Below are 26,582 nucleotides of genomic sequence, written 5' to 3'. Positions count from 1 at the left end.
TCTTCCCACCTTTCCATTCCAGTTGTCCAGACAGTTAGAGAATTTTGACAGAATTAAAGAGAACAATAGCATCATTTGAAATAATGCCCTCCAAATTCAACTGTATTTTGCTTTCCAAATTGTGACCCTTGTCTAGATACAATGTAACACAGCTTTCTTCAGTACTTTGCAGCCAACTTCTGTTCTTGACTCTATCCCCTCACAGGCTATGCTGTTCACATTGATCACTTTCTCCTGATATCACTGCTGTGAAACTTCACAAGAGGGAGTGGCCGGCCCATCCCCAAACTCTTTGTCCTTATGCACTTCTCATTATCCCCTCACCCCAAGTGCGCTTGAGTATGAGGGCACATGGCGGCCAGAAGGAAACCTTATCTGTTGTCCCTCAGACCACATCTTATCTGTTGTCCCTCAGACCACATTCCCCTAATTGTCTGGGGAGCTCTGTCACCAGCCTGCAACTCTCAAAGTAAACTAGGCTGTCTGGCTGCTGAGTCCTAGAGATATACCATCTACCTGTCTCCACTTCCCAGCACTGGGGTGTTAAGTGTGCACACCACCAGGCCCGGCCCTCAGTGTTTGTCTAACAATTGCAACATTTATAGGCACATGATTATTGAAGTGTCATTCTTCAGTATTCTAAGACCAGATGCTAAGTGACCTTCAGTGTTTCCCTTGGGTGGTCACTTCCAAAGTGGCCGCTTCTAGCAGCAGCAAGCTCCTTACACAGAGTCTCATGCTCTGTCACCCGCTTCTTCTTTTTTTTTTTTTTTTTTTTGTCTCACTATGTAGACCAGGCTGGCTTCCAAATGACTGTCTTTCTGACTCAACTTACCAAATGCTAGGGTTATGAGCATACACCACCACACAGACCTAAGTCAACCTTCTGCTTCTTTCTTGTATGTACTTTCTATCACAAAGTACCCAACTCTTCAAAAATTAGAGGGACATGCCCTGTAGAAAAGGCATAAAGACCAGCAACTCAGGAATGCTTACCATCCGTTGAGTGAATTGTTTTGTTTTGTATTAGCAGAGAAATATCTTATACTGGTTATTATGTAACTCATAACAGGCATATTGTGTCCTGTAACTCACCGTCCTGTTCACTAAGCAGATTGATTAAAATGTCTTAGTGTCCTGCAGAGGAGGAGCCATGTTGGATAACTCTATCTCAGAGAGGTTCAAAAGATGCTATTTACATAGTTGCTCAGAAACAGCCAGAGTTGTAGATGGGACACATTATCTTCTTTTTCTAGTATGTTCAACACTTATGAGTGTGTGTGTGTGTGTGTGTGTGTGTGTATGTGTACGTGTGTGTGCGTGTGTGTGTGTGTGTGTGTGTGTGTGTGTGTGTGTGTATAGTTTATGTATGTCTACAATTATGTATGTAGAGGCCAAAGGTCAGCAATGAGTACCTACAGACGTTATTTTCCCTTTTTAAGTTTTGGAGACAAGATCTCTACTAGGCTAACTAGCCAGAGAGTTCTAGGAACCCATCTGTCTCCGCCTCCCTAGCACTGGGATTACAGGCATGTGTCAGCATGTCCGGAGTCTTACATTCATTCTGAGGAATCTCCTTATGCATATGTTATGATCACTTTAGCCAACTAAGCCTCCCGCTTACCCAGCAGTTCTGCTCTAGACAGCTCATTCCTGCCAAGCACCCAGACTTTCCCTGAGGAGTGTGAAATCCCTGGAAAGGTCAGGCTCCCTTGACTGGCATTCCCATTGCCTTTGAACTAAAGGGGAATAAATAGACAATGGCCAAAAGGTACAAAATCCTCACCTGTGAGTAATGTGGGGATTGTTATTTTGTTCTGTTTCCCGTGTGGTTCTATTGAATGCATGTGAATGTAGCTAATAAAATAAAATAAAAAGCTTTTTTTTTAAATCCCAAAGAAATAATTTCAAATGTTCCCATCATGGAAAATATGTAACCTAGTGAGGTGATGGATACATTAACCAGCTTTATTCAAGTCACACATCATGCTCTTAAGCCACAGTATCACTTTGTAAACCACACATTGTTACAAATTGTTTTTTTTTTTTCACTAAAAGAAGAATAAAAAAGCAGCTGGCCAAGTTGCACTAATAGCTCACAACATTACAACCAAGGCAAACAGGGATTGAGAATTCCTGTCCTCTGGACCCAATTAACATAGCTCCGAAGCGTGAGCTATGTTCAAGTACAAGTATGTTCGGTATTCAAGGTACATTGAAAACATTCATTTCTACCATGAAATCTAAAGACAGCTTCCCCCCCCCCCACCTCTGTTGTCTCTGCCTAGCATTGTGTCACGTCCTGGGAATGCACATGGATGCAGTCACCCTGGCTTCTAGACAGCCACAGTCTGCAGGTGAGACAGGTGTAATAGATCAGGGAGTAAGACATGGAGTAAAGGCACAGAGATCCTGCGCACGTCTTCTGTCTGTCTCTGAGTGTCATGGATACTGCCTAGCGATGGGATGCCTGTGTTGAGTCGGGAAGAGGCAGCTCAGAAAGTCACAAGCAAGCAGAATTGTCATGGAGGAGAGATGTCCACTTTGCTAATTACTTGTTTTGTTGCTGAGACCAAATACCCCACAGAGGAGACTTGGAGAAGGAAGGCTTGATGCTGGCTTACTGTTCAAGGGGATGTAGTTCATCACGGTGGGAAAGGTGTGGTGGCGGCGGAGGGGGTGGGGGTTAGGCCAGCCCTCCTGTCACACTGAGTCAGCAGTCAGGAAACACAGAGTGAATTGGAAGTGGAGCCAGGCTGTAAAATGTCAACAATCACCCTGAATGACATACTCCCTCTAGCAAGGCTCCACCAAAATTTCCCACACATCACCAGCTCCTGGGAATCAAGGGTCCAAATCCTTGAGCCAATGGAGGACACTTCACATTTGAACTGTAACATCCACAGAAGAGCATGGGATCTTTTCAAAGTGAGGCTATCAAACACAAATGGAAGGATGTTTGGGATGAGCTGAGCCCACTTTCTGGACTGAACTCCTAGAGAGACATAGGCTCTACCACTGGGATGGAGATGGAGATACAACAGAAACGGGATTCATATTCCCTGACAGGTATTGACTACGCTAAGAAGGCAAAGAGACAGTCTGGTCCCCAGCATCTTAACATTAAAGTTATATCAGCCATGAGCTCTTGTCTGGTTCCTGATCCAATGTCAACAGTCATTTTTCATTCCCCTGGATCCAGAATCCGGGAACTAAAAAAAGAAATTCTGTTTGTCCAGAGAGTCCCTCGACAAGCTCTCCCAGAGAGGGCAGCTTCTCAGCGAAGAGAGCCACGGTGCAGGGAAGGGAGGCCGCCGGAGCACCCAGCTCCTGACCAGCTACCAGAACCTTCTCAGAGTAACGAAAGAGAGGCTGCGCGGCTGTCAGCTGGCCCTGCAGGAGCACGAGGCTCTGGAAGAAGCCACCCGGGTCATGTGGTCCCGGGTGCAGGATGTGCAAGACAGGATGGCTTGTGCAGAGAGCACTCTTGGGGACAAGGAGACGTTGGAGGGGCGATTGTCGCAGATCCAGGTTTGTGCGGCCCACAACTGCTGCCCATTGCTCTGATTCCATGCACGAATCTAGAATTGGCTCTAGTCATCTGGGAAGTGAAAATGTGGATCTTGAGATGGGGGAATGGATAAAGCACTCAGAGAAACTGTTTATTCTCCCTCTGGGAAAAGGAACACTTTGTTTTAATAGCTTTAGTTTTGTTTGTTTGTTTGTTTGCATCATTCAGTAGTTAAGTATCAAAATTCACTAAATACTTACTCTGTTATAAGTACTATGAGCATTGCTGGGTATATAGAAACAGTGGTTAGCGCCCGTGTCCCAAGAGGGCAGAGATCAATGTGTGAATTATTAGTGCAAAGCATAGGTCTGGGCTGTGAATGGAATGACTAGGCCCCTTTGTAAATACAAGCAGGCAGACTTCCGGTCACATGACCTTGAACAAGGTAGCTGACTTCCGGTTGTCATGACCTTGAACAGTGGGAGTTATCCAGGCAACAAAGGGAGAAGTTACCTTCTCTGAAGTTGTACCTTCCTTGCCTAAATTAACTTTGCTCACTGAAACCACTCAACAAAATTGTAATGGTTGGCTGGTGGCCCAAAGTGTCCCGGGAATTTAAGCTGGTCTTTGGTCCCCATACTTCTCATAGTCAGCTTGTACCAGTCTAGCCTGCTGTCATTTTACAGTGAGATATTCTCACCTTAGTTATCTTGGCGGGTGAACAGGAGGTGTACCCATAAGTGCATGCATGCCTGTGGCATGGTCATTCACTAGTCACCAAACACCTTGAGTTTTTGAGTCTTTCATTAGCCAAGAGCTTCTGTAGCAGGCTAGGCTGACCAGCCAAGAAGCCCTATATCTACCAGGAAGCCCTATATCTACCTCTCTCTGCCTCCCCGGTGCTAAGAACACAGGCACATGCCTTCACTCCCAGCTGTTTGGTCTTTTTTTTCAACTTATTTACTTTATATCCTACTCACTGCCCACCTCCCAGTCACCCCTTCCCACAATCCTCCTCCCCTTCTCCTCTGATCAAGTGTCCCTCCCCACCAAATATCCCCCACCCTGGCACCTCAAATCTCTGCAGGGCTAGACACATGCTCTCCCACTGAGAGCAGACAAGGCAGCCCAGCTAGTAGAACATATCCCACACACAGGCAATAGCTTTTTGGGATGGCCCCCTGTTCCAGTTGTTCGGGACCCCATGAAGACCAACCTGCACATCTGCTACATATATGCGGGAGGCCTAGGTCCAGCCGGTGTATGTTGTTTGGCTGGTGGTTCAGTGTCTGAGCTCCCCTAGGGTCCAGGTTTTTTATGTGGGTTCTTTTATGTGGGTTCTTTTATGTGGGTTCTGGGGATTAAAATCAGATTTTCATGCTTGCAAACTGAACTCACTTCCGACTTCAGCCCTTTAGTTGTAGGAAGCAGCCATTGTTTAGCACAGCAAATTTTGATATCCCCACTGATGGACGTTTCCTCCTCTTTCCCCAGGACATTCTCCTTATGAAAGGTGAAGGAGAGGTAAAGTTGAATCTGGCCATTGGCAAAGGGGACCAGGCCTTAAGGAGCAGCAACAAGGAGGGTCAGCAGGCGATTCAGGATCAGCTGGAGGTGCTCAAAAAGGCGTGGGCTGACGTCATGAGTTCGGCTGTCCACGCGCAAAGGTGCGGCAATCTTCCCTAAGTGCTTATTTGCCCAAATAAAACCCAGTGCTTTCCTAAAGTCGTGGTGCAGCATCCTAGGCAGCCTGCAGTGGAATTCCCAAGCGTGTTATTTTTGCTATGTGCAAGCATCGGCTATCTTTGCCTGTGTTATATTCCCCATGGGGCAGAGACTGGTTAGTGCTGGTATGTCAGTGTATTTCACTGCTGTGTTTTCTTTTCAAAATATTTTTGTCCATTCTCCCCAACGCGACAGCCTCCACCCAATGTCCCTCATGGAACCTTGCACATAGCACAAGCCTGGGAAAAGGTCTCATTTTAAGTCGAGAATATTTAGAGAATACTTAATAATAACTCAAGTGATTCTTTAACAGCTTGTAGCTATTTAAAGGCACGTGCAGGGAAATGCTGTCGGCAAATTACAGTGCCGATAACTGAGCTTAGAGCATGTGTCTGTTGTCACCTGGGAGGAATCACACCGAGCTGATGATGTAGGGTGTGTGCGGAGTTTTTCTCATTATCACAGTGATACAAATATCCAGGCGTGTAGTGGCAAAGCCTCCTAGAGCTGAAATTCTACAAAGTGGGGCATGTTCTCATGCACCTGATCACTAACCCGTTCTGAAGTCTTCAGAGCTGTTACAATATGGTCTGATCCCACCCACGTGTGGAATCTCTAAGGGTGATCCAGTGAGGTGAGGTTCACAGTAGTATGGTGATTACCAGAGACCAGAGGGCGTGCCAGAGAGTCAGAATGGGAAAGGATGCTCACTGCGTACAAATACGGCTAAATACGAGAATCTGCCATGTCCCATACACAGCAAGATAAGGAAAGATTACAATTACATAGCACACATTTCACAGACCTAGGAGGAAATGTAGTGGAAACTCTCACCATAGAATGAAAGCGCTTTGCCAAGAAAAAAAAATGTGCTTAGCTTAATTCAAATACATATCCATATATCGAAATATAGTATGGCCCCATTAATACACACAGCCTTAGTCTGTTGTTTAAAAATTAATCTTAGTTGATAGGAAAGAAAGGATGAAAATAGGAAAGAAAGAATGAAAATGGGAAAGGAAGGGAGGGAACATAGACCTGCCCCGTGTCCATTCTTGATGAAGAAGTAGAGAAGAGAATTATGTCCTTGTTTGTTATGAATGAAAACCTTCCCCTTCTCTGAGGCATCTCTCAAACTGTCTGTACATATCCAGCTATTTTGTTAGATAAATAACACTGAGAAATAGATTAAAACCTATCCAGAATCCATATTCTGGAAGTTCTCTACTACCTAATGATTCCAGAAGTGAGTTCCAACAGGACCACAACAAATAAATAAACAGAAGATGGTGTGCCACTGCAGGTCAGAAAACACAGCAGCTGTCTCCTCCCTTGCAAGTAGGCAGCAGGGTCACTTAACATCAGCGTGGGCTTCGTTTGCCTCTTCGCTTCACTTCTTGGTTTTCACAGTAAGAGGAAGTGGCTTTCTAGGCAAACAGGCCATCGCATCTCTGTCATAACTCCCAGGGATCTGCAAAGAAAAGAGTTGGATCCTCTGGGGGTTGTCCCATTCTATAGTAAGCCATAGAGCATAAATAACTTCCCACTGATTGGCAATGGGCCAGTCTTCAGTTTTGCAGAACTGAATAGAGATCCAGGAGAATTTTTTTTTTTCAGATGTTACAATAAAATGTTAAATCCAAGAAACAGATTCAGAGCTCTTGACTCTTATTTTGGCAAGAAATTAAACCTGACAGCTACATGCTGGGTGGTTTCCTTGATGCAGTGATTATGGCAAACAATGAGCCAAGACAAATCCTTTTTGCCTGCTAGGAGATCAGAGCTGGGGAGAAGCATACATTCCAGAGGCTCTGACTCAGACTGGAGAACCAAGAGTTTTCAAAAGTCCCTGAGCTGTGGCAGAAGAAGGTGGCTTTGGTGGCTTCTGGATTATGACATTGATTGAGAGTTTTAGAAATTCTCAGGAAGGATAGGACTCTCGGAGCCTATGAGTCTGATAGGATAGGACTCTCTGAGACTACCTGATCATACCAATACAGAATACTCATACATGATAAAACAGAAGCAACCATTTGAGCAAGAGATGGAAGCTCACTGACTATGCTATCCTGATTCCAGAATAGCGGGGTACTAGGCAAGAGATAATAGGGGCATTCACTCAGCGTGAACATAGTGCAGTCTGTGGTCTGGTCTATTAATGACTTCCTAGCAAGCTACAGGTCTTGAGTTTGAGTGGTGGTGGTGTGGGGGAGACAGAGAGAAGATGAAAATAAGAAGGGAGTGAGACAAGAAAAGGGAGGTGAGGGGAGGATAGAGAACAGAAAGGGAGGGGGAGGGGAGGAGAGGAATGCAGGGAGATTACTATAAAGTTCAATAATAGGAGCCTTTTCTTATATCATTCTGAAAATCATTTATTTTTCCATTAGGAAATCTGGCGACCTGACTGTTAAATTTGTGACTATATTTCCCATAAATACATCGAGTTTCCATTCAGTCACATGCTTAACACAAAAGAATTGACCTTTATGGGTACATAGTCTAAAACCATAGTACTTACCCTGGCAAAATACCTCAAACTTAGCTGTGAGTGAATAAGTAATTATATCTAATATTAGTAATAAAGATTTTGCACGAGAAAATTTAAAAATTGGTTTGTGCTAAGCAGAATTTAATTAACAGTATAGTACTGAATTTTGTAACCACAATGTAATATATGAATTATCTGTTCACTTGAGACATTTAGCATTTAGAAGATATGTGTCGTGTGTGTGTGTGTGTGTGTGTGTGTGTGTGTGCACTGCTGCAGCTTGCTTAAAATTCTAGCATATATTAACTTTGAAGAAACCATACCCTAATTGTGGTAGATCAAAAAAAAAAATGTTTCTCCCTACTCTGAAAAGCAACATTTCATTACAATAATATTCAGCAAAGCACTTTAAACAGATCCACTGGCCCTGTAATTGTGTTTTGGTAGAAATACCAAAATTGAAACTCTGTTTTAAGGTGTGTGACCCTCATTTCAGCGTCCTGGAGTCTGTGATTGACCAATGGAATGACTATCTGGAGAAGAAAAGCCAGTTGGAGCAGTGGATGGAATCAGTGGACCAGAAAGTAGAGCATCCTTTACAGCTGCAGCCGGGGCTCAAGGAGAAATTTTCCCTGCTGGACCACTTTCAGTCCATTGTCTCCGAGGCGGAAGATCACACTGGAGCTCTGCAGCAGCTAGCAGCAAAGTCCAGGGAGCTCTACCAGAAGACCCAGGATGAGTCCTTCAAAGAGGCTGGCCAGGAGGAACTGAGAACACAGTTTCAGGACATAGTGACTGTGGCCAAGGTGAGTTCTTTTGACTGATAGAAAAGCTTCACAGTGTAGGTAAGGAACCTCCACATGTAGACCAGGGTGACCTCATACTCACAGAGATCTGCCTACGCCTGCTGCCTAAGTAATGGTTTCTTTTTAAGATATTAAATTCACGGGGCCTTGCTCCTCCTCTTGCTGTCTTGTTCTTCCTCTGCTTCCCTTCCCCCCCTCTCTACCTGTCACTGCCCGCAGTTACATCGAACGGGTTACCTGGAAGGGAAGCTGGGGATGTATGGGAAGGCGGCAAAAAGAGATGGAGACCAAGACAACATTGCTGTTCAAGGTCTCAAAGTTTAATGGAGAACTCCAAATAGAGAGAGGAAAAACCCTTCCCCAGAAAGGCTGGAAGCTTCTCAGCAGAATCAGTTCAGTTGCTCCACAGGTGAACAGTGTTTCTCTGGAAACTGCAGGTCCTTGATGAACAATAGGCTTCACCTTGGTCTGAGCACTCCACACTAGGTGGAGGGGATTATGGCTGACACAGGAGTTCCCACTCAAAGGCTGGGAGAGGAACTTCACATTGGTCGATGTCAAGTTCTTGCCAGGTGGCATGGCGCCCCAATAAGGCTCTCTACATCTACCTATTCCCTTCCCCCTCTCTCTCCACATGCTCATGGGTGGTCTCTCCTCTACCTCTCCACTTCGCCTCTCTCTGCCTTTCTCTGCCTCCACTACCCTCTTAACTCCCCTCCCTATGCCCTGAATAAACTCTATTCTATACTTAAAAAAAAAAAAAATTCATGGGGAACCCAACAGTAAAACTAAAGTCTACTGTGCCGCCTGAAAAACCTCAATATCGAGTGTCATTTTCACAGTGACAACAACTGACTGTTCATGCGCGTTCTCTTTGTTAACTAGGAGAAAATGAGGACAGTAGAGGACCTTGTGAAAGATCACCTCATGTACTTAGATGCTGTCCAGGAATTTACAGATTGGCTCCACTCAGCCAAGGAAGAGCTTCACCGCTGGTCGGACACATCTGGGGACTCATCAGCCACCCAGAAAAAGCTGTCGAAAATCAAGGTAAGCATCTGGGCTGATACTTTTCTGTGTTGAGCTACAGGTTCTTCAGTCCGGTGGCAGATTGTGATAAGGACTTGGTGGATAAGATTCTGGGGTTTTGTTTGTTTGTTTTTAATGTTTTCTTGTTGTTTTTGGTTGGTGTTTTCTTGTTTCATGCATCAGTGATTCTAAACAGAAAGTTTAAGAAAATAATCGCAAGGAATTTAGTTCCAATTTGCTTATGAGCAAATTGTGGCCCTGTCTGTATGTGTTTCCTACACAAATGTATATAATGCTGTACTTGGAGAGTCTACGAAAACAGTGCCCTACTGGGCTAACAAAACCAGTGCAGTCAAGAGCTGAAAAGTCTTTCCAAGTTTAGGCTCTGAAGCCAAAGTGCATTCTATAGCATCTTCCGTCTCCTGACTTTCTAGCTGTTTTTGGAAAAGTCTCTTCTATCAATGCCCTCAAGACTCATTGGAAATACAGAAAAGAGTACGTGTGTGTGTGTATGTGTGTGTGTGTGTGTGTGTGTGTGCAGAGCCATCCCTAAGGAGCATTGTAGGCCTAAGTGAGACAGTCATATAAAAACCTGAGCACGATGCCTGGCCCTGACGTGCACTCAACAAGAAAGTCCAGTGGGTTTGGGAAAGGGACAGATGGGCTCCTGATGGAGCATCAAGGCCAAGCATGAGCCAGACAGGTGCCACACACATGAGCACTTAACCGGAGAGGCAGGAGGACTCCCACCAGTCCAACGCCACCCTGGTCCACACAGCAAGTCAGAGGCCACTAAGGAATACATTGGAGAACCCTCTATCAAAAGAAATTAAATCCATAAAAAATAAATAATCAAGCATGCAAACGAACAACAAACAGAGAAGCCAGGGCTAAAGGTTAAGTCTTTACACCAAGTTAATGGAGATCTTACTTAGGGAACATGGGTACTCAGAGAGAAAGAAGTCTGTGACGTGAGAGAGTTCAGCAGTGATCGAATTTGCACCACCGGTGGGGAGTAAAGTCCGGGAGGCAGTGAATTCTCCCATCAGTCTTTAAGGAAGGTCTGAGAGCTCATTTGCAGAGATGATATTATTAGTTACTATCACATAGTCTGTAGTTGAAGTCCCAGGACAGGGCAGGACCCATGACATGCCTAGCAAATAGAATAAGGGTCACAACCCTCAGTCCCAAGTGTGCTTAAGGTTTAAAGGACTTTTGAAAGAGGAAAATATAATAGAGGAGAAATGTGTGGTCACCGTCACTGCTGATGCTGAAAGTTGCCTATGGGTTTGACAGTTGGGCTCTTTGGCAAGCCTGAGAGCCATTTTCACGTTGGGGGTTTGGGAGGGAATGAAGAATCTACCATGTTGCACAGATTTAGGAAGGAACGCAGGTAGGGAAGAGGAAACAGCAGTGGCAAATCCAGCTTGTGAAAAGTTAATTTGAAAAACCTTTGAGGAGGTAAAGAAAGTATGACTACTGCCCTTTGATGCTCAGACCACCCCCATCCCACAGAATCTGTCACTCCGAATATGCAGTGTGGAAGCCAGGTGTCTACATGAATGGGGACATGAGTGCACATGTGTGTATATGTAAAGAGCTCAAATACACAAGAAAAAATCTGAGCAAGATCTCATTTGAAGCACCATGAATTACAATGATCTAACTGAAGATCTGGATTGGGGCTGAGGAGATGGCTCCCTGTGTGAGAACATTTGTTCTCCAGACATGAGGTCTCAAGTCTTAGTTCTCAGCACTCATGTAAATATCTGGGCGTAGTGGTGAGCCTGTAACCCCAACACTGTTGAGTAGACACAGGTGGTTGCCAGTCAACCTAACAAAAATGGTGAGCTTCTGGCTGAAGCTCAAGAAAGCAAAGCACAGAGAGACAGAGAAAGACTCTTGATGTCCTGTTCTAATCTCTGCATGCATGTGCAGAAGCCGTGCATGCCCATATCATCGCATACATCACGCATGCACACGCACACACTAACAGAAAGATAATCCGTGTGATGGAATCAGTCTGCAAGCATGGGCCCATTTTCATGCCAAATGAAACTGAGACAATGAATCTGAGGGAACTGAGGAAAGTGTGACCTTTGACAGCAGATTCTTCGAAGCCCAAATCTGAGAGCGCATTTAAGGTTGACTCTCGTGTTCTAAAACATTCTCGTTAGATGTGGCACTAAGCTATAATTTTTCTCTTTTTGACCACAAACCACTCTACGTACTGATGAACAAACATGACTTTTAGAATCCTGCTGCCAAGAAAGGCTGACTGCATACACATAAACTACCGTGTGTAAGAACATGCCTGTATGTGCATAAAATCACGTCTCACATTATTGTGTTTTTGACTGCCATGTAATTTGGCAGTGTAAATGGTCTGCACCAAAGTGTGCCTCTATTGTTTGTACTTGTGAGAAGACAGAGTAACCTCAAGCTAATTGAGTAAAATACAGTGTGTTATATGGGCTAGTTAAAATACCCGTTCTGCTTCATGCATCTGCGATACACGTATGAACTCAATGCCCTGATTTCCTGTGGTTAGCTTACAATTGGTCTTGATACTCCTCCTCCTCCTCTTCCTCTTGTTTCTGACACTAATAATCTTCTTCCTTTCTACCTAACCAGGACTGAAGACATAATTTCCGCATTAACACTGACAAAATCCAGCCTTAGCAATCCATGTTATAAGTATGTATGCACCAGATGACCATTTTAGCAAGAACAAATATCATTAGAAGCACTTATTTTTGAAGGACATGCCCTCCCTGACTTACCTATTTCACAATGAATATTCTAATTATATCATAAAGTCCTTTCTCTGTGTGAGCCTCAGCACTAAACATGCTATCTGAATTGCGACATTTTCTAGTGAAGGGGTTTTTTTCCCCCTTGACAGAGAAAGGCCAGCAATAAACAAACCCAGGCTAGCATTTGCTTTAAACTTTTAATTAAGTTCGTCTGTGAATTATTAATTTCAGTGGCCATAAAAATGCCTCCTTAGGTACAGAAATATCTCAGATCGAGGAGGGCTAGTTCTCTTCTGGCTATGGGTCAGCCTGACTTCCAGCAGGGAAGAAATGATTTAAGCCACCCTTGTACAAAAGATGATGGGATTTGGAGGCTACAGACAGGACACAGTTCGTTTGTCCATCCACATAAAGGGGAGTACGGCTTCCTCAGAAACTTTAATCTATAGGAGCTGAACACCATACTTCCACATATCTAAATAGTGCCTGTCCAGTCAGTAAGGACACTGAGACACCCTGCATGATTTTGCAATTAGTCAGACACTCACGAGACTGACTCCTGCTAACATAACCTCAGAGATTGCAGACGCAATAACTCCCTCGTTCCCCGTGTACATTTGCTCAAACTTCATAGCAGGACAGAGCCCCGTTCCGTACACATGTTGAAAACTGGTAGCCCAAGTGACTAAAGGCATCCTTGGTTTCCATGGCAATGTTCCATTACAGGAGCTGATAGATTCCAGAGAAATCGGTGCAGGACGCCTAAGCAGAGTGGAGTCGCTGGCCCCGGCCGTGAAACAGAACACAGCTGCCAGTGGGTGTGAACTTCTGAACGCCGAGATGCAGGCCCTGCGCGCCGACTGGAGGCAGTGGGAAGATTGCCTCTTCCAAGCACAGAGCAGCCTGGAGAACCTGGCCAGTGAAATGGCTCTGTCCGAGCAGGAGTTCCTCGGCCAGGTGGCCCGACTCGAGCAGGCCCTGGAACAGTTCAGCACCCTTCTGAAAACCTGGGCACAGCAGCTCAGCCTCCTGGAAGGCAAGAACACGGATGAGGAGATAGTGGAATGCTGGCATAAAGGGCAAGTAAGTGGCTGCCTAACTGTTTCCCGCTGGGGTGAATAAGCTAAACACGTCTTCGGCTCCTGTGGTTGCTAAAAATGAGCTATGATAGCTAAGAGCATGCAGCCCTCAGAGACAGGAAAAAGTATTCCATAAGTTTGCAAAGTGTCTTTTTCCCCATCCTCTCCTGTAAATCAAACTTTGGTAAAAAATTAGCATATACAGAGGAGGGGGAATGCTATCATGTCCTGTAGGAAACATTCTTTCTCTGGTGGCGATATTTTACTTTCTTTCTGATGGTGTCAGAGTTTGCAATACTGTATCAGCCATTCAGCCTGGAAAATGGCCTGTGGGCAGAAGCATAAATAGACAGAGAGTCAGAGCTCCCTCCTTGCCAGTTAACTCTTTCAGACAATTAAGTGACTGAGTTTATGGCATGGAAAGGCACATGTGATAGTTCACTGAGGCACAACTGATAGCTTTCACAGCGTCTGTTTAGCCTCTTCATGGTTTTGACAGCTGAATGGGAATTCACTAACATTTACTAGTCGACTTCTAGGGCATTTTAAAAGCAAAACTATTACTGCTCTTAGAGTCTGAGAAAAGGAAGCAGAAAGGGCAGGATGGGCTGAAGTTTAACCATCTCTTCCTTCTTTGATTCCCTTTGGGTGCTTGGCAATGCCCTCAACGTCTGCCGCTTTATAACGCTCAAAGTCATGGCTGTCCTTAAAAGGAAGTCCAGTGAAGTCAACATCTCTGCTTCTATTTATGTTATAATCATTTCGAAACTGCTCCAGTGCATTAGGAAGTCACGGAGTATTTCCAGCGTCGTTTTGTTTAAATGAATTTTATTTTTCTTTTGTGGTAGGCGTAGTACGCTAAGAAATAAGAGTTTGTAACCACCTGGGTGCACTTTGGTGAGATTGTTTCTCAGCTGTTTTGAGTGTTTTCTTCGTGCCTTCCTCACCCTTTAGGTTTTACTGCCAGAATCAAGGCAGATCAGAATCACTTGGTTCTGCTGTGCAAGACTGGGGGTGTGTGGGAGTGGGTTGGAAACTGATCCCTGGGGTCCAATTCTCTGTATATAACAGATGAAAGTCACAGTATTCTGGCTCTTTTTTAGTTTCCCTTTCTTTCTGTTCTATTAACGTGAATAAAAAAATGTAGCTAGAATTAATCACTGTTTTCAGTGGTCATCTCCTGTGTCGGGACTACGACTGGATAATAGACTAGGACTTAAAGATACACGCAATGATGCAGTCAGAAACAGGGTTTTCAGTTGTGCTGAGTCCAGGATGATAGGTAGTTCCTGCTATTCCATCTCTGACCCTGGGGCTATAGATTCTGAGGAAAATAGAACATTCCCTCTGAACAGCTTTTGTCATCTGATGTCAACAGCCAGTAGCCAATGGCCATCTCATGGTAAAAGTTTATCCAGAATTTAAAATAACACTTCAAATTCCATGAGCCGGTAACAAAATGTTTTTTAAATAGATGGGCTGTGACTCTGGCAGCAACAATTTGCTGTTAGGAAGGCCCTGCAACGGCTGTCAGCCACAGTAAACACTATAGGCCATTGTAAGCCTTGCTCTTATGTCATCGGGAAATTCCCTTAAAGTGGATGGTACTCTGTGGACATCTGTTGATTGTATTTATAAAATTCATTTTAAAGCTATTGGCTGGCTAGCTTAGAGATGCTGCTATTTTTTTTTTTTTAAACTGGACAAAGAAAAGAATTCCTTTGGATCTTGATGGAACCAAAAGTTATGTGAGCCAATGCAGTATTCGTGGGATTAAAAGTTCTACTAAAATACTGGATTTTAAATGAAGTTATGAATATGATTTTAAAGATTTATTTATTCATTTATTTATGCGTGTGTGTGTGGTGTGTGTGTGTGTGTGTGTGTGTACATATACAAATACATGTACAAGTGTCCATGGAAAACAGAAGGGGGTGTCACATCGATTGCAACTGGAGTTAGCAGTCACTCGGTATGGGTATTGGGAACCCAACTTGGACCCTGTAGGAAAGTAGCAACTACTCTTAACAACTAAGCCATCTCTGGAGTCCTGTGCTCCTGTTTTTAAGTGTAAACTTTTGCTAAAAATCTTTTCAGTTTTAAAGTCACTTAACTTACAATTGGCCTACTTAAATCTAATTTCAAAACTTTTGATAGATAATTGCATTTCTTTAGTGTTCTTGATAGTTCCCTTTAAAAATGTTCAATATGGTTAAAAATTTATTTTTGTTTTTTAATTGTTTCAGTTTTATTGATTACATGTGTTTTTCTTTTTTAAATTTATTTTTATTCTTTTTTATTGGTTATTTCATTTATTTACATTTCAAATGTTATCCCTCTTCCTGGTTTCCTCTCCACAAACCCCCTATCCCTTCCCCCCTACCCCCTACCTCTAAGAGGTGCTCCCCCACCCACCCACTCCTACCTCACCACCCTAGCATTTCCCTATACTTTGGCATTGAGCCTTCATAGGACCAAGGGCCTCTCCTCCCACTGATGCCAGATAAGGCCATCCTCTGCTACATATGCAGCTGGATTCCCTCCATGTGTACTCTTTGGTTGGTGGTTTAGTCCCTGGGAGCTCTGGGGGGTCTGGTTAGTTGATATTGTTCTTCCTATGGGGTTGCAAACCCCTTCAGCTCCTTGGGTCTTTCCCCTAATTCCTACGTGGGGCTCCCCACACTCAGTCTGATGGTTGGCTGCAGGCATCCACATATGTATTTGTCAGGCTCTGGCAGAGCCTCTCAGGAGACAGCCATATCAGGTTCTTGTCAGCAAGCACTTATTTCTGGGTTAGTCTTTAGAGTTTTAAAGAGAAACCATATAGTAACTTTTTTTGTGAATTTTCTAAATAAGAGTGTTTCAGAGGGCTTTGGGATAAAGGTTGGTGATAGAATGCTTGAGTGGGTTATTATTCTATCCCTAGAACCACAGGAGAAAGGGAGAAAGTAGGAACTGAAGGGGAAGGGAAGGAAGGGGGAGAAAAGAGCCCCCTGCATGCGTCAGAACCTGTAGCTCAGCCGCTGAGCCACTTTATATGAACATTCCTGGAGCCTCCGGCCTGGCTTTCCGGTCACGGTCTGTGTGAGCACAGAAGCACGGAACCAGTTAGAGATACCCGTGACAACTGCTCCAGCCAAGCTGTGCATGGCCTTCAACTGCTGCAATAAAACAATGACCCAGCACCTTGGGTGGAGGGTGTTATTGCAGCTTACAACTCTCAGGTCACACTCCATCACTGAGAGAAATCATGGCAGGACTTCAAGACAGGAACTGATTCAGAGGTCATGGAGTGGTGCTTGCTTTCCATGGCTTGCTTGGCCTGCCTTCTCAAACACACACACACACACACACACACTCACTCTCTCTCTCTCTCTCTCTCTCTCTCTCTCTCCCTCTCCCTCTCCCTCTCCCTCCCCCCTCCCCCTCCTTCTCTCTGTCTCTCTCCCTCTCTCTCTCTCTTTCCCTCCCTTCCTCCCTTCTTCCCTCCACCCCTCTCTCCTTTCTTTTCTTCTTTCCTTTCCTTTGCTTTGCTTTCCTTTCCTTCCCTCCTTCTTCCCTTCATTCCTTCATTCGTTCTTTCTCATTCATTCATTCACTCATTCACTCATTCACTCATTCACTTTACATCCTGCCACCCGAGGCCTTCCTCTCTTTCAAGTCCCACGCTTACAAGCCCCTCATCCATGTTACACCCTCCCCTTCTCCTCAGAGAAGAAGCCCCTCCTTGGGTACCACCTGGGACATCCAGTCCTCATAGGCTTCATAAGATCCTCTCCCACTAAGGCCCAACTTGGTAGTCCACTTAAGGAAAGGGGAGCCCATGACAGGCAACAGAGTCAGACACAGTCCCTGCTCTAATTATTAGGGACCCCACATGAAGACCAAGCTGCACATCTGTTACAAATGTGTAGGGGGGGCGTTAGGACCTGCCTCTGTATGTTCTTGGGTTGGTTGTTCAATCTCTGTGAGCTTCCATGGGTCCAGGGTAGTTGACTCTATAGTCTTCTTGTGGTGTCCTTGACCACTCTGGCTCACTCAATTCTGTTCTCCACTCTTCCTCGAGACTCCCAGAGCATTGCCTGATGTTTGATCGTGAGTCTCTACATCTGTTTCTGTCAGCTGTTGGATGAAACCTCTCAGGTGGCAGTTACGCTAGGCAACTTTCTGAAAGCATAGCAGAGTATCGTTAATAGTGTTGCGAATTGGCTTTCTAACATGGGATGAGTTTCAAGTTGGGCCATTTGCTGGGTGGCCATTCCCCCCCATCTCTGCTCCATATCTCTCCTTGCATATCTTGTAGGCAGGGCAATTTGCAGTTGAAGGTATTGTAGATGGGTTGATGTACCTCTCCCTCCGCTGGAAGTTCCACCAGGAGGTGATCTCTTCAGTCTCCATATCCCCCACTGATAGGAGTCTCAGCTAGGGCTACCTCTCATAGACTCCCTCATTCCAGTTCTCCAGCTGCTCCTGGAGATGACCCCCCATTAATTGCCTCTCCTTCTCCAACACTCCCTCTCCCTACATCTGGTCCCCATACCTTCTCCCCTCCTCTCCTCCTCACCCCCTCTCCCACCCAGTTCCCTTTATTCATCCACCTTCCATGACTATTTTGTTTCCCCTTCTAAGTGAGATGCACACACCCTCCCATATGCCCACCCTCTTTATTACTTAGTTTCTTTGGGCCTGTTACTAGTACTGTGGTTATCCTGTACCTTATGGCTGACGTCCAAGTATAAGTGAATACAAACCATGTGTATCTTTCAGGACTCGAGTTATCTCACTCAGAATGATAATTTCTAGTTTCATCCATTTGTCTGCAAATTTCATCTTTATGTTTGTAATAGCTGAATAGTATTCTATTGTGTAAATGAACCACATTTTTGTCTCCATTCCTCACTTGAGTGACATCTAGGCTGTTTCCAGTTTCTCACTATTATAATAAAGCAGCTATGAACATAATTGAGCAGGTATCCTTGTGATATAATAGGGCATCTTTTGGGTATATGCCCAAGAGTGGTAGTGTTGGTATTCTGTCTAAGCTCCACCCCACACTTTCCTGGCCACAGCCAGGTATGCCCCGCCCCATAGACCTGGCCCACTATAAGAGGGGCTACTTGCCCCTCCTCTCTCTCTCTCTCTCTCCCTGCTCTCTCTCATCCCACTCTCACCTCTGCCCCTTGGGCTCTCCTCCCCTCCCCACTCTCTCCACGTGGTCATGGCCGGCCTCCACTTCTCTTCTCTCTCCTCCCCCCCCCCCCTGCCTTTCTAACTCCCAGCCTCTACCCTGAATAAACTCTATTCTATACCATGCCTGTGTGCATGTGGTCCCTCAGGGGGAAGAGATGCTTGGACATGGGCCCGCCTGGGCACCCCCTTCCCCCACACTGCCGTGCCACACTCCCTTAACCCCCATTCTCTCTTCTTAAGCCCCCTTTCATTGGTGCATTGGCCTTTCAGGTATAGTTTGGTCTTGGGGTAGAATTATTCCCAATTGTCTGAGAAACAACCAAATTGTTTTTCAACGTGATTGTATCAGTTTGTAGTCTCACCAGCAATGGAGGAGCATTCTCCCTGCTCTAGGTACTTGCCAGTATGTGCTGTACCTTGAAATTTTTTACCTTACCCATTCTGATGGGTATAAGATGGAAGGAATCTCATGGTCATTTTTGGTATGCATTTCCCTGATGACTAAGGACTTTGAACATTTCTTTAAGTTCTTCTCAGCTACTAGAGATTCCTCTGTCTAGAATTCTTGTGTCTAATATCTTGAGTTTTTTAAAATATATTTTGGATATCAGTCTATGTCAGATGTAAGGTTGGTGAAGACCTTTTCTTTTCTCATTTGTTTTATTGACAGTGTCCTTTGTCTTACAGAAGCTTCTCAGTTTCATGACGTCCCATTGTTAATTGTTGATTTTAGTGCCTAAGCTATTCGTGTTATATCCATGAATTTGTTTCCTGTGCTAATGAGTTCAAGGAAGTCCCCTATTTTCTCTTCTATTATATTTAATCTGTCCAATTTTATATTAAGGTCTTTGATCCACTTAGACTTGAATTTTGTGCAGAGTGATAGATATGGGTCTATTTATATTGTTCTACATGCAGTCATACAATTAGACTGGCACCAATTCTTTGATGAAGATGCTTTCCCTTTTCCACTGTATGTTTTTGGCTTCTTTGTTAAATATCAAGTGTCCATAGGTGTGTGGGTTTATTTATGGATCTTCAGTTCTATTCCATTGATCAACCTGTTTGTTTTTATGCCAATACCATGAAGTTTTTATCATACGCCCCATAACATCTTGAAGTTGGAAATGGTGATACTTCCAGAAGTTCTTTTACTGCACAGGATTATTTTAGGTATCTTCAGTTTTTGATTTTACATATGAAGTTGCAAATTGCTCTTTGAAGGTCTGTAAAGAATTTTTATGGTAATTGCACTAAATCTACAAATTGCTTTTGGTAAGATGGCCATTTTTACTATGTTAATTCTACTGATGCATGAACAAGGGAGAACTTTCCATTTTCTGTTATCTTTCTCAATTCCTTTCTCAGAGACTTGAAATCCTTGTCATACGGGTCTTTCACTTGCTTGGTTAGAGTTACAGCATGATAGTTTATATCACTTGTGGCTTGTATAAATCATATTGTATCCCTACTTTCTTTCTCAGCCTGTTTGTCATTTGTATAAAGGAGGTACTCTTGGTAGAGACCAGCTCCAAAGCTCTGGTTCTCTCTTGAAAGTAGCTGAAACAGTGTCTTTGAAGGGGGTAATACTTGGTCTTGTGGGAGATTAAGGTTGCTTTCTATAGTAACTGTTTACCTGTCTTTACTCTAAATTACTTTGATGCCAGAAGCTACTTTACTTGTCCTTGAATTTCCAAGTTACACTGAAGCCAGAAGCTGCAGGCCTCTGAGCACATTAACACCTACAGCTTAATAGGGGGAGGAGAAAGGGGTCCTTTGCTCTTTTCTCCACAGGCCCTCCCCCATGCTGGGTCCTCGGGCTGAGAGTTTTAATTTCCTGTCAGCCAGATAAAAATTGCTCCACAGGAAGAAAAAAAGACACTTTAAAAAAAAGATTCTAATTTATTTCTAAGGAGAAGTAAAAAAGGAGAAAAACTATCAAGACTATCTGCTCTGACTATCTGCCCTCTTAATTTCTAAACGACTCTATTCTCTTAATTTCTAAATTACTCTATTCTCTTAATTTCTACTCTAATCTGCTGCTGTTCTTCTTGGTTCAGTTCTTTATACATTTTCTCAAAATGTCATGGTATCTATTTCAAAAGTTCACCACAGGTTTAAACATAAAATCAGATCATAAATTGAATAAGAAGTTTACAGCAAGGATGTTTACAGGTGTTTCTATTAAGAGTAGTTATGTAATTAGACATTAATTTTCTGTCCCTATCTCCATAGGATCATTGGAAATTAAAAACTATAATTCTCATGTCTAAGTTAACAATGGATTTTTGTATATATAAATCCAGACAGTATCTTCTGTCCTTGCACCTACAATAGTTCGTGGTCTCTTTTATGACCATTGGTTAATTGTTTTACAGCCTAAGTTGTAAATACCTACTTTCTGTCTTAGAAGCAATTAACTCATGACACATGAAGACTGGCAGAGTTCTAATTGCAGTGTTCATATTAGAGAAGGCTTTAATAGGAATATATGTGTATATATATATATATATATATATATATACACACATACATATATATATAATAAACCTATTATAAAAGGCTTAATAATTACTTGTATAATTATAGAAACTCTTATAGAATCATCATTAGGAATTAAGAAATGATCTATTTGTCTGTATAGCATCACTAAAAGACAGTACATCTTCACTGATCTGCAGAAAAATCAATAGGATGGAATAATGACTAGGGATTATATATTAATTTAATATTGCCCAGAAAAGCATATCAATAGCAGGAATCAAAACCTGGAAATGTCATTCCTTGGCCCTTGCCTTTTAGGATTTGACTCATCACAGTCCACGGTGAAGTCATCTCGGGAAGATCACCTGCTAGTCTTTAGCCTTTCCTAGATGGCTCCTGGCAACTACTGATCTATCTTTCTTTCTTTCTTTCTTTCTTTCTTTCTTTCTTTCTTTCTTTCTTTCTTTCTTTCTTTCTTTCTTTCTTTCTTTCTTTCTGTCTTTCTTTCTTTCTTTCTTTGTAGTCGATTTTGTATCCAGCCACTTTGCTGAAGGTATTTATTAGCTATAAGAGCTCTCTAGTAGAATTTGGGGGGGTCACTTATATATACTATCATCTTCAAATACCCATACTTCTTCCTTTCCAATTTGCATCCCCTTGATATCCTTAAGTTATCTTGTTGCTCTAACTAGTGTTTTAAGTACTATGTGGAATACATATGAAGAGAGAGGGCACCCTTGTCCTGACCCTGATTTTAGTGCAATTGCTTTCTCACCATTTGATTTGATGTTGGCTATTTGTTGCCATTATATGTTACTTGTCCTGTTTTCTCATAGCACCCAGAACCACTTTCCCAGAAGTGCTATCTCCCCCAGTGAGCTGGGCTGACCTCTATCAAAAATCAATCATGGAAGTGTACCACAGGCTTGCCTACAAGCCAATCTTGTGGGAGTTATTGTTTTAATTGAGGATTTTTCTTCCCAATTAATGTTTTAATTGAGGATTTTTCTTCCCAATTGACTCTAGCGTGTGTCCCATTGATATGAAACTAGTCTGCATAGCATCATCAGATAAGCATTCTTGGGGAGCCCACAGAGAATCACTTGAGGAACCAGTGGTGGAGCTAAATCCTGGGTCATGGTTACAACTTGATCAGCTAGGTGAGGTAGAGGGAGACACTAAGGAAGGAGAGAGGTTGACAAGGAGAACAGAGACTAGAAGTTAGTTGAAAGCATCTATGCCACTCTAGGAAATTATCTGGCATAAGTGGGACCAGGAGAAAGAATGCGAAGGGACAAGGAGGCTGCTGGCTAAAGGTACCAGGATGTAGAATACACTAAGCTTGGGTGTTTGCATGAAGCCAACAAGGAATGAATGAGTGTGTGACTTGACTTTTCCTGTGGAGATGGGAGCAGACATTTATTTACCCTAAATATGTCACAGATGACACACTAAAGAAAGAATTGCATCCAAGCGTAGCTGTGTGAACAGTAAGTACTGTGGGGGTTCTCACAAAGCCTGGCTGCCTGTATTACTGAAAATCTCACCTTTGCATCGGAGACAACTCATGAAGCTGCATCCATAGCGCTTTCTGCTCAACTTGCAGGCGTCTGCACTGGAAAACATCTGGGTTCTCCATCCATCATTTACTGCCTATTTGTGTTGAGGGGGAGTCTTGTACTTCTTGTCATTTTCAAAGATTCTCAAGCCTTGTGAATTTCACAACCTTCCCAAGTGTCTTCTGAGGCTTCCCTTCCCTGTAGGAAGGAAGGTTTTCATTCAGAGGAAATAGTTACAGGCCATAGTATGATGGCAAATCTTCTGACTGATGGCAGCCAGAGGAGAATGATGTCATTTATAGGATGACAACACAGCGCACCCCTGGTGTGCTGATGAGGGCTGTGGGTCATCTCTCAATAAATATAATAGCAGCAGTAGCAGCAATAGCTACTTGAGAGGTTTTCCATCTATTTGTTTTCTCACAATTTAAACGAGTGTGTGTGTGTGTGTTCATGAGTATATGTGTCTTGTACATGAATGCATGTGTGTGTATGTATGCACACACATGTGCACACACAGTTTTAAAAACATCTTTTTGTTTTGGTGATACTATTGACATAGTTTCATTACATATTTGGTTGTTATCCCCCATGAAATTTTACAAAGTAGGCACTGAACAGTGCACCAGACTTTGTGCTAAGGAACTGGGCACTCAGGATCACATTTGATCCTTGATATTAATCAGATAAGTGGAATACTCTGATCACAAAGCACCCTGTGGAGTCCAGTTAACCATGGCTTTGATTCCATAATTGTGCTCCTTAATCCTAGGATGCCATTTTGGATTAAATATCCCTAGAACTGTGGTTATTTGTATGTTGTCCATCAGTTACATTATGAGCTCTTTGCAAAGGAGAGTGATGCCTATAATCATGGGGCAGCAGGATATCCTCAAATGTCATACCAGACATTAGCAAAGGTTTGATGATGCTATGAATGAAACTATGAGGTATAGTAACTAGTAGGTAAGTCAGACTGTAGATTAAAAAAAGTTAATATCAGTGTTCACTGGATATAGTATATAAAATCGCCTGGGACATATATTGTAAGTACAAAATATACATTGCTTTTCTTTTTAATCACTGGTTCTCAACCTGTGGGTCACAGCCTCTTTGACAGGTCTAAGGACCTTTTCACAGGGGTCACCTAAATACAGGGGCCATCCCAAAATACAGATACTTACATTATTATTTGTAACAATAGCAAAATTATTACACTGTTCCACACAACATGAGGAACTATACTAAAGGGTTACAGCATTAGAAGGTTGAGAATGTCTGTGTTAAATGATCATTCAATATCTTAAATGATAGACAGGTTTCAAACAGTCTAGTTGGACCATGTTCTAAACCATGTAGGGTATTTTCTCTTTGCTCTTACTTTAAGTTATTGATGATTTAATCATTTTACTGCTTTGTTCTTGATGCAGGAGTTTTCTGTCCATGGCCTGAAATGGATACAAATTTCACAAGTGCCATCATGGACTATAAAAAATTCTGAAAATAGACCTCATCCCATGATTGAATTCACTGTGTTGATTTGCCCCTTACTAATAATTTACAATGTATGCATGCAGATTGTTAAGCTATGGAAGTCACTGAGTTTAGTACCTATCTGGGTTTTTTTCTCTCTCTATTAGGAGATCCTGGATGCTCTACGAAAGGCAGAGCCTATGACAGAGGACCTCAAGTCTCAGTTGAATGAACTTTGCCGGTTTTCCAGGGACCTGAGTCCATACAGTGGGAAAGTCTCAGGCTTAATTAAAGAATATAATTGGTGAGCATGAACCGTCCTACTGTTGTTCAATATAGTATCTTTTCTTTTGTATTTCCTTTGAGACAGTGTCTGTGTGTAGCCAAGATCTTCCTGCTTCAGTCTCAGTTGTAGCTAGAATTCCAGCTATAATGCCAGTGAATAAAGCTGTGACTAGCTTCAAAATATGTCCATAGGAAGTAGGAGCTAAGCTGAGCATAGAGTGGTTGTCTGTGATTCTAGCCTCTCAGGAAGCTTCTGTGGAGAGGGCTAAGCTCATGAGATAGAAAGCCTCAGTGACATAGTAAGACCTGGTATAAGAAAATTAAAGAAGCTAGAACATTTTTATAATCTGATTTTAGTGATAATATCAATTAACTAAGAGTAAAATGTAGCACCAAATTAGGTAAATGCACATTTCCAAGAACTGTGGCTTTTGCTATGTGTCATTTTAATCAACTTTGACCCTTTGCTTCCATCCTCAAATTTGCAAATCACCCTTTCAGTCTCTGTCTGCAAGCTTCCAAGGGCTGCCAGAATAAAGAGCAGATTTTGCAAGAAAGATTTCAGAAGGCCTCCAGGAACTTCCAGCAGTGGTTGGTTAATGCAAAAATCACCACCGCCAAATGTTTTGATCTACCTCAGAATCTTAGTGAAGTTTCTTCCAGTCTTCAGAAGATACAGGTAAGGGCTCTGCTATCCATACTAAAGGAAGTGCTGAGTCAGGCCAATATGAGACTCTGTCTAAGTGCATTGCAGATTAAAGTTTAGCTTAAGAAATTTAAATTTCAGATAAACCTACTCCTGAAATAATGGAATGAAAACTAGCTCATTCATATACACAACAATAAGAGTTCTTTATGTATAATAACACTGGACTCTGGGTGGGTTGTTTTCATTTAAGTTTTGTTCCAACAGTGATAGGTATACAATATTATTGGTCTCAGCATGTCAGTAGTATAAAGGCGTCTCAGGGAGGTCAGAAGGCTTGTATCTGAGGCAGGAGTTGGTAGCTACACATGACATTTTGGTTGATTGGTTGGTTTTATTTTAATATGTCCCTCACCCTAACTCCAACTCCACGGTGCCATTTCAGCTGACCTCGACCTCAACACTTTCGGAAGACACTATAGTGACTTTGTTTTTCATAAATGTGTATCACACATGACTTGTCATTTATTTATTTACTTACTCATTTATTTGCAATCTTGAGCCTATGCTCATGGAATTTGAATTTCTAATTTCTTGCTAGAAAGCATACAGATATAGATGTATCCAACCACGAATAAGGAGGGGATCATGTGAGACCTTTGTCTACAGAACACAGACTCTGAAATAATGGTTCCATATTTACCTAGCTCATGGCTTTGACTCTCAGTCCCCGATGTAAGAAGATAAATTTTGCTTGAAAATGTGCTGCATTCAAATTCCTCCAACTTTTCTCCCAGCCAAGGATTCGAACTGTGAACATCCAGCCACCAGTTTCTTTATGACTACGAAACCCAGTCTTGTTTTGGACAACACCCTTTTCTCTGACTCTTAGCCTAGTTGCTTGTATGAGGTAGGCAGCCATCAAAAGAGATGTCTTGATGACATCCTGTATTGCTCTACTTTGCATGATTGCATTGTCTACTTTAAAGAGCAAGAAAGTGCATTTACCTCTCCATCCTAAAGGCTGAAGGAAAGGACTATGGGATCAGTCCTTTCCTAATGGGACTAAGCTCTAATGGGTACTTCATGGCATGTGGAGCTGTCGGTGGGAGGAAAGAGCCTTGTCTTAGTTAGGGTTTCTATTGTTGTGGAGAGATGCCGTGACTAAGGCAACTCTTATAAAGGACAGCATTTCATTGGGACTGGCTTACAGGTTCATAGGTTTAGTCCATTACCATCATGGTGAGAAGCATGGCAGTATGCAGCGAACATGGCGCTGAAGGAGGAGCTGGGAGTTCTACACCCTAATCCACACACAGCAGGAACAGACAGTGAGCCACTGGGCTTGGATTGAGCTTCTGAAACCTCAAAGCCCCACCCCCCATGACGCACTTCCTCCAACAAGGTCACACATCTCAATAGTGCTAGTCCTTAATGAGCCAAGGGGCCATTTTTATTCAAACTACCATAGGCTACATCAGACAGGAAGCAAAAGATACTAGGAAGTGGTCAGATTGTTTCCTTAGAATTCTCTCCAGGCCAGTGAGGTGG

At 43.0% G+C, this 26,582-nt stretch overlaps 1 protein-coding gene across 1 annotated transcript in view; it reads left to right on the top strand.

Annotated features, from left to right (window-relative positions):
- Positions 1–26,582, top strand: part of Syne1 (spectrin repeat containing nuclear envelope protein 1) — a 505,489-nt gene that overhangs the window by 241,481 nt on the left and 237,426 nt on the right. Inside the window, 7 exon segments of the mRNA XM_052169815.1 lie at positions 3,240–3,531; positions 5,006–5,178; positions 8,221–8,530; positions 9,416–9,580; positions 13,042–13,398; positions 24,268–24,404; positions 24,887–25,064. Coding sequence (XP_052025775.1) covers positions 3,240–3,531; positions 5,006–5,178; positions 8,221–8,530; positions 9,416–9,580; positions 13,042–13,398; positions 24,268–24,404; positions 24,887–25,064 — 1,612 coding nt within the window.

The sequence above is a fragment of the Apodemus sylvaticus genome, chromosome 23 (assembly GCF_947179515.1).
Source record: "Apodemus sylvaticus chromosome 23, mApoSyl1.1, whole genome shotgun sequence".
NCBI classification, from domain to species: domain Eukaryota; kingdom Metazoa; phylum Chordata; class Mammalia; order Rodentia; family Muridae; genus Apodemus; species Apodemus sylvaticus.
This window is presented reverse-complemented; position numbering and strand designations above follow the sequence as displayed.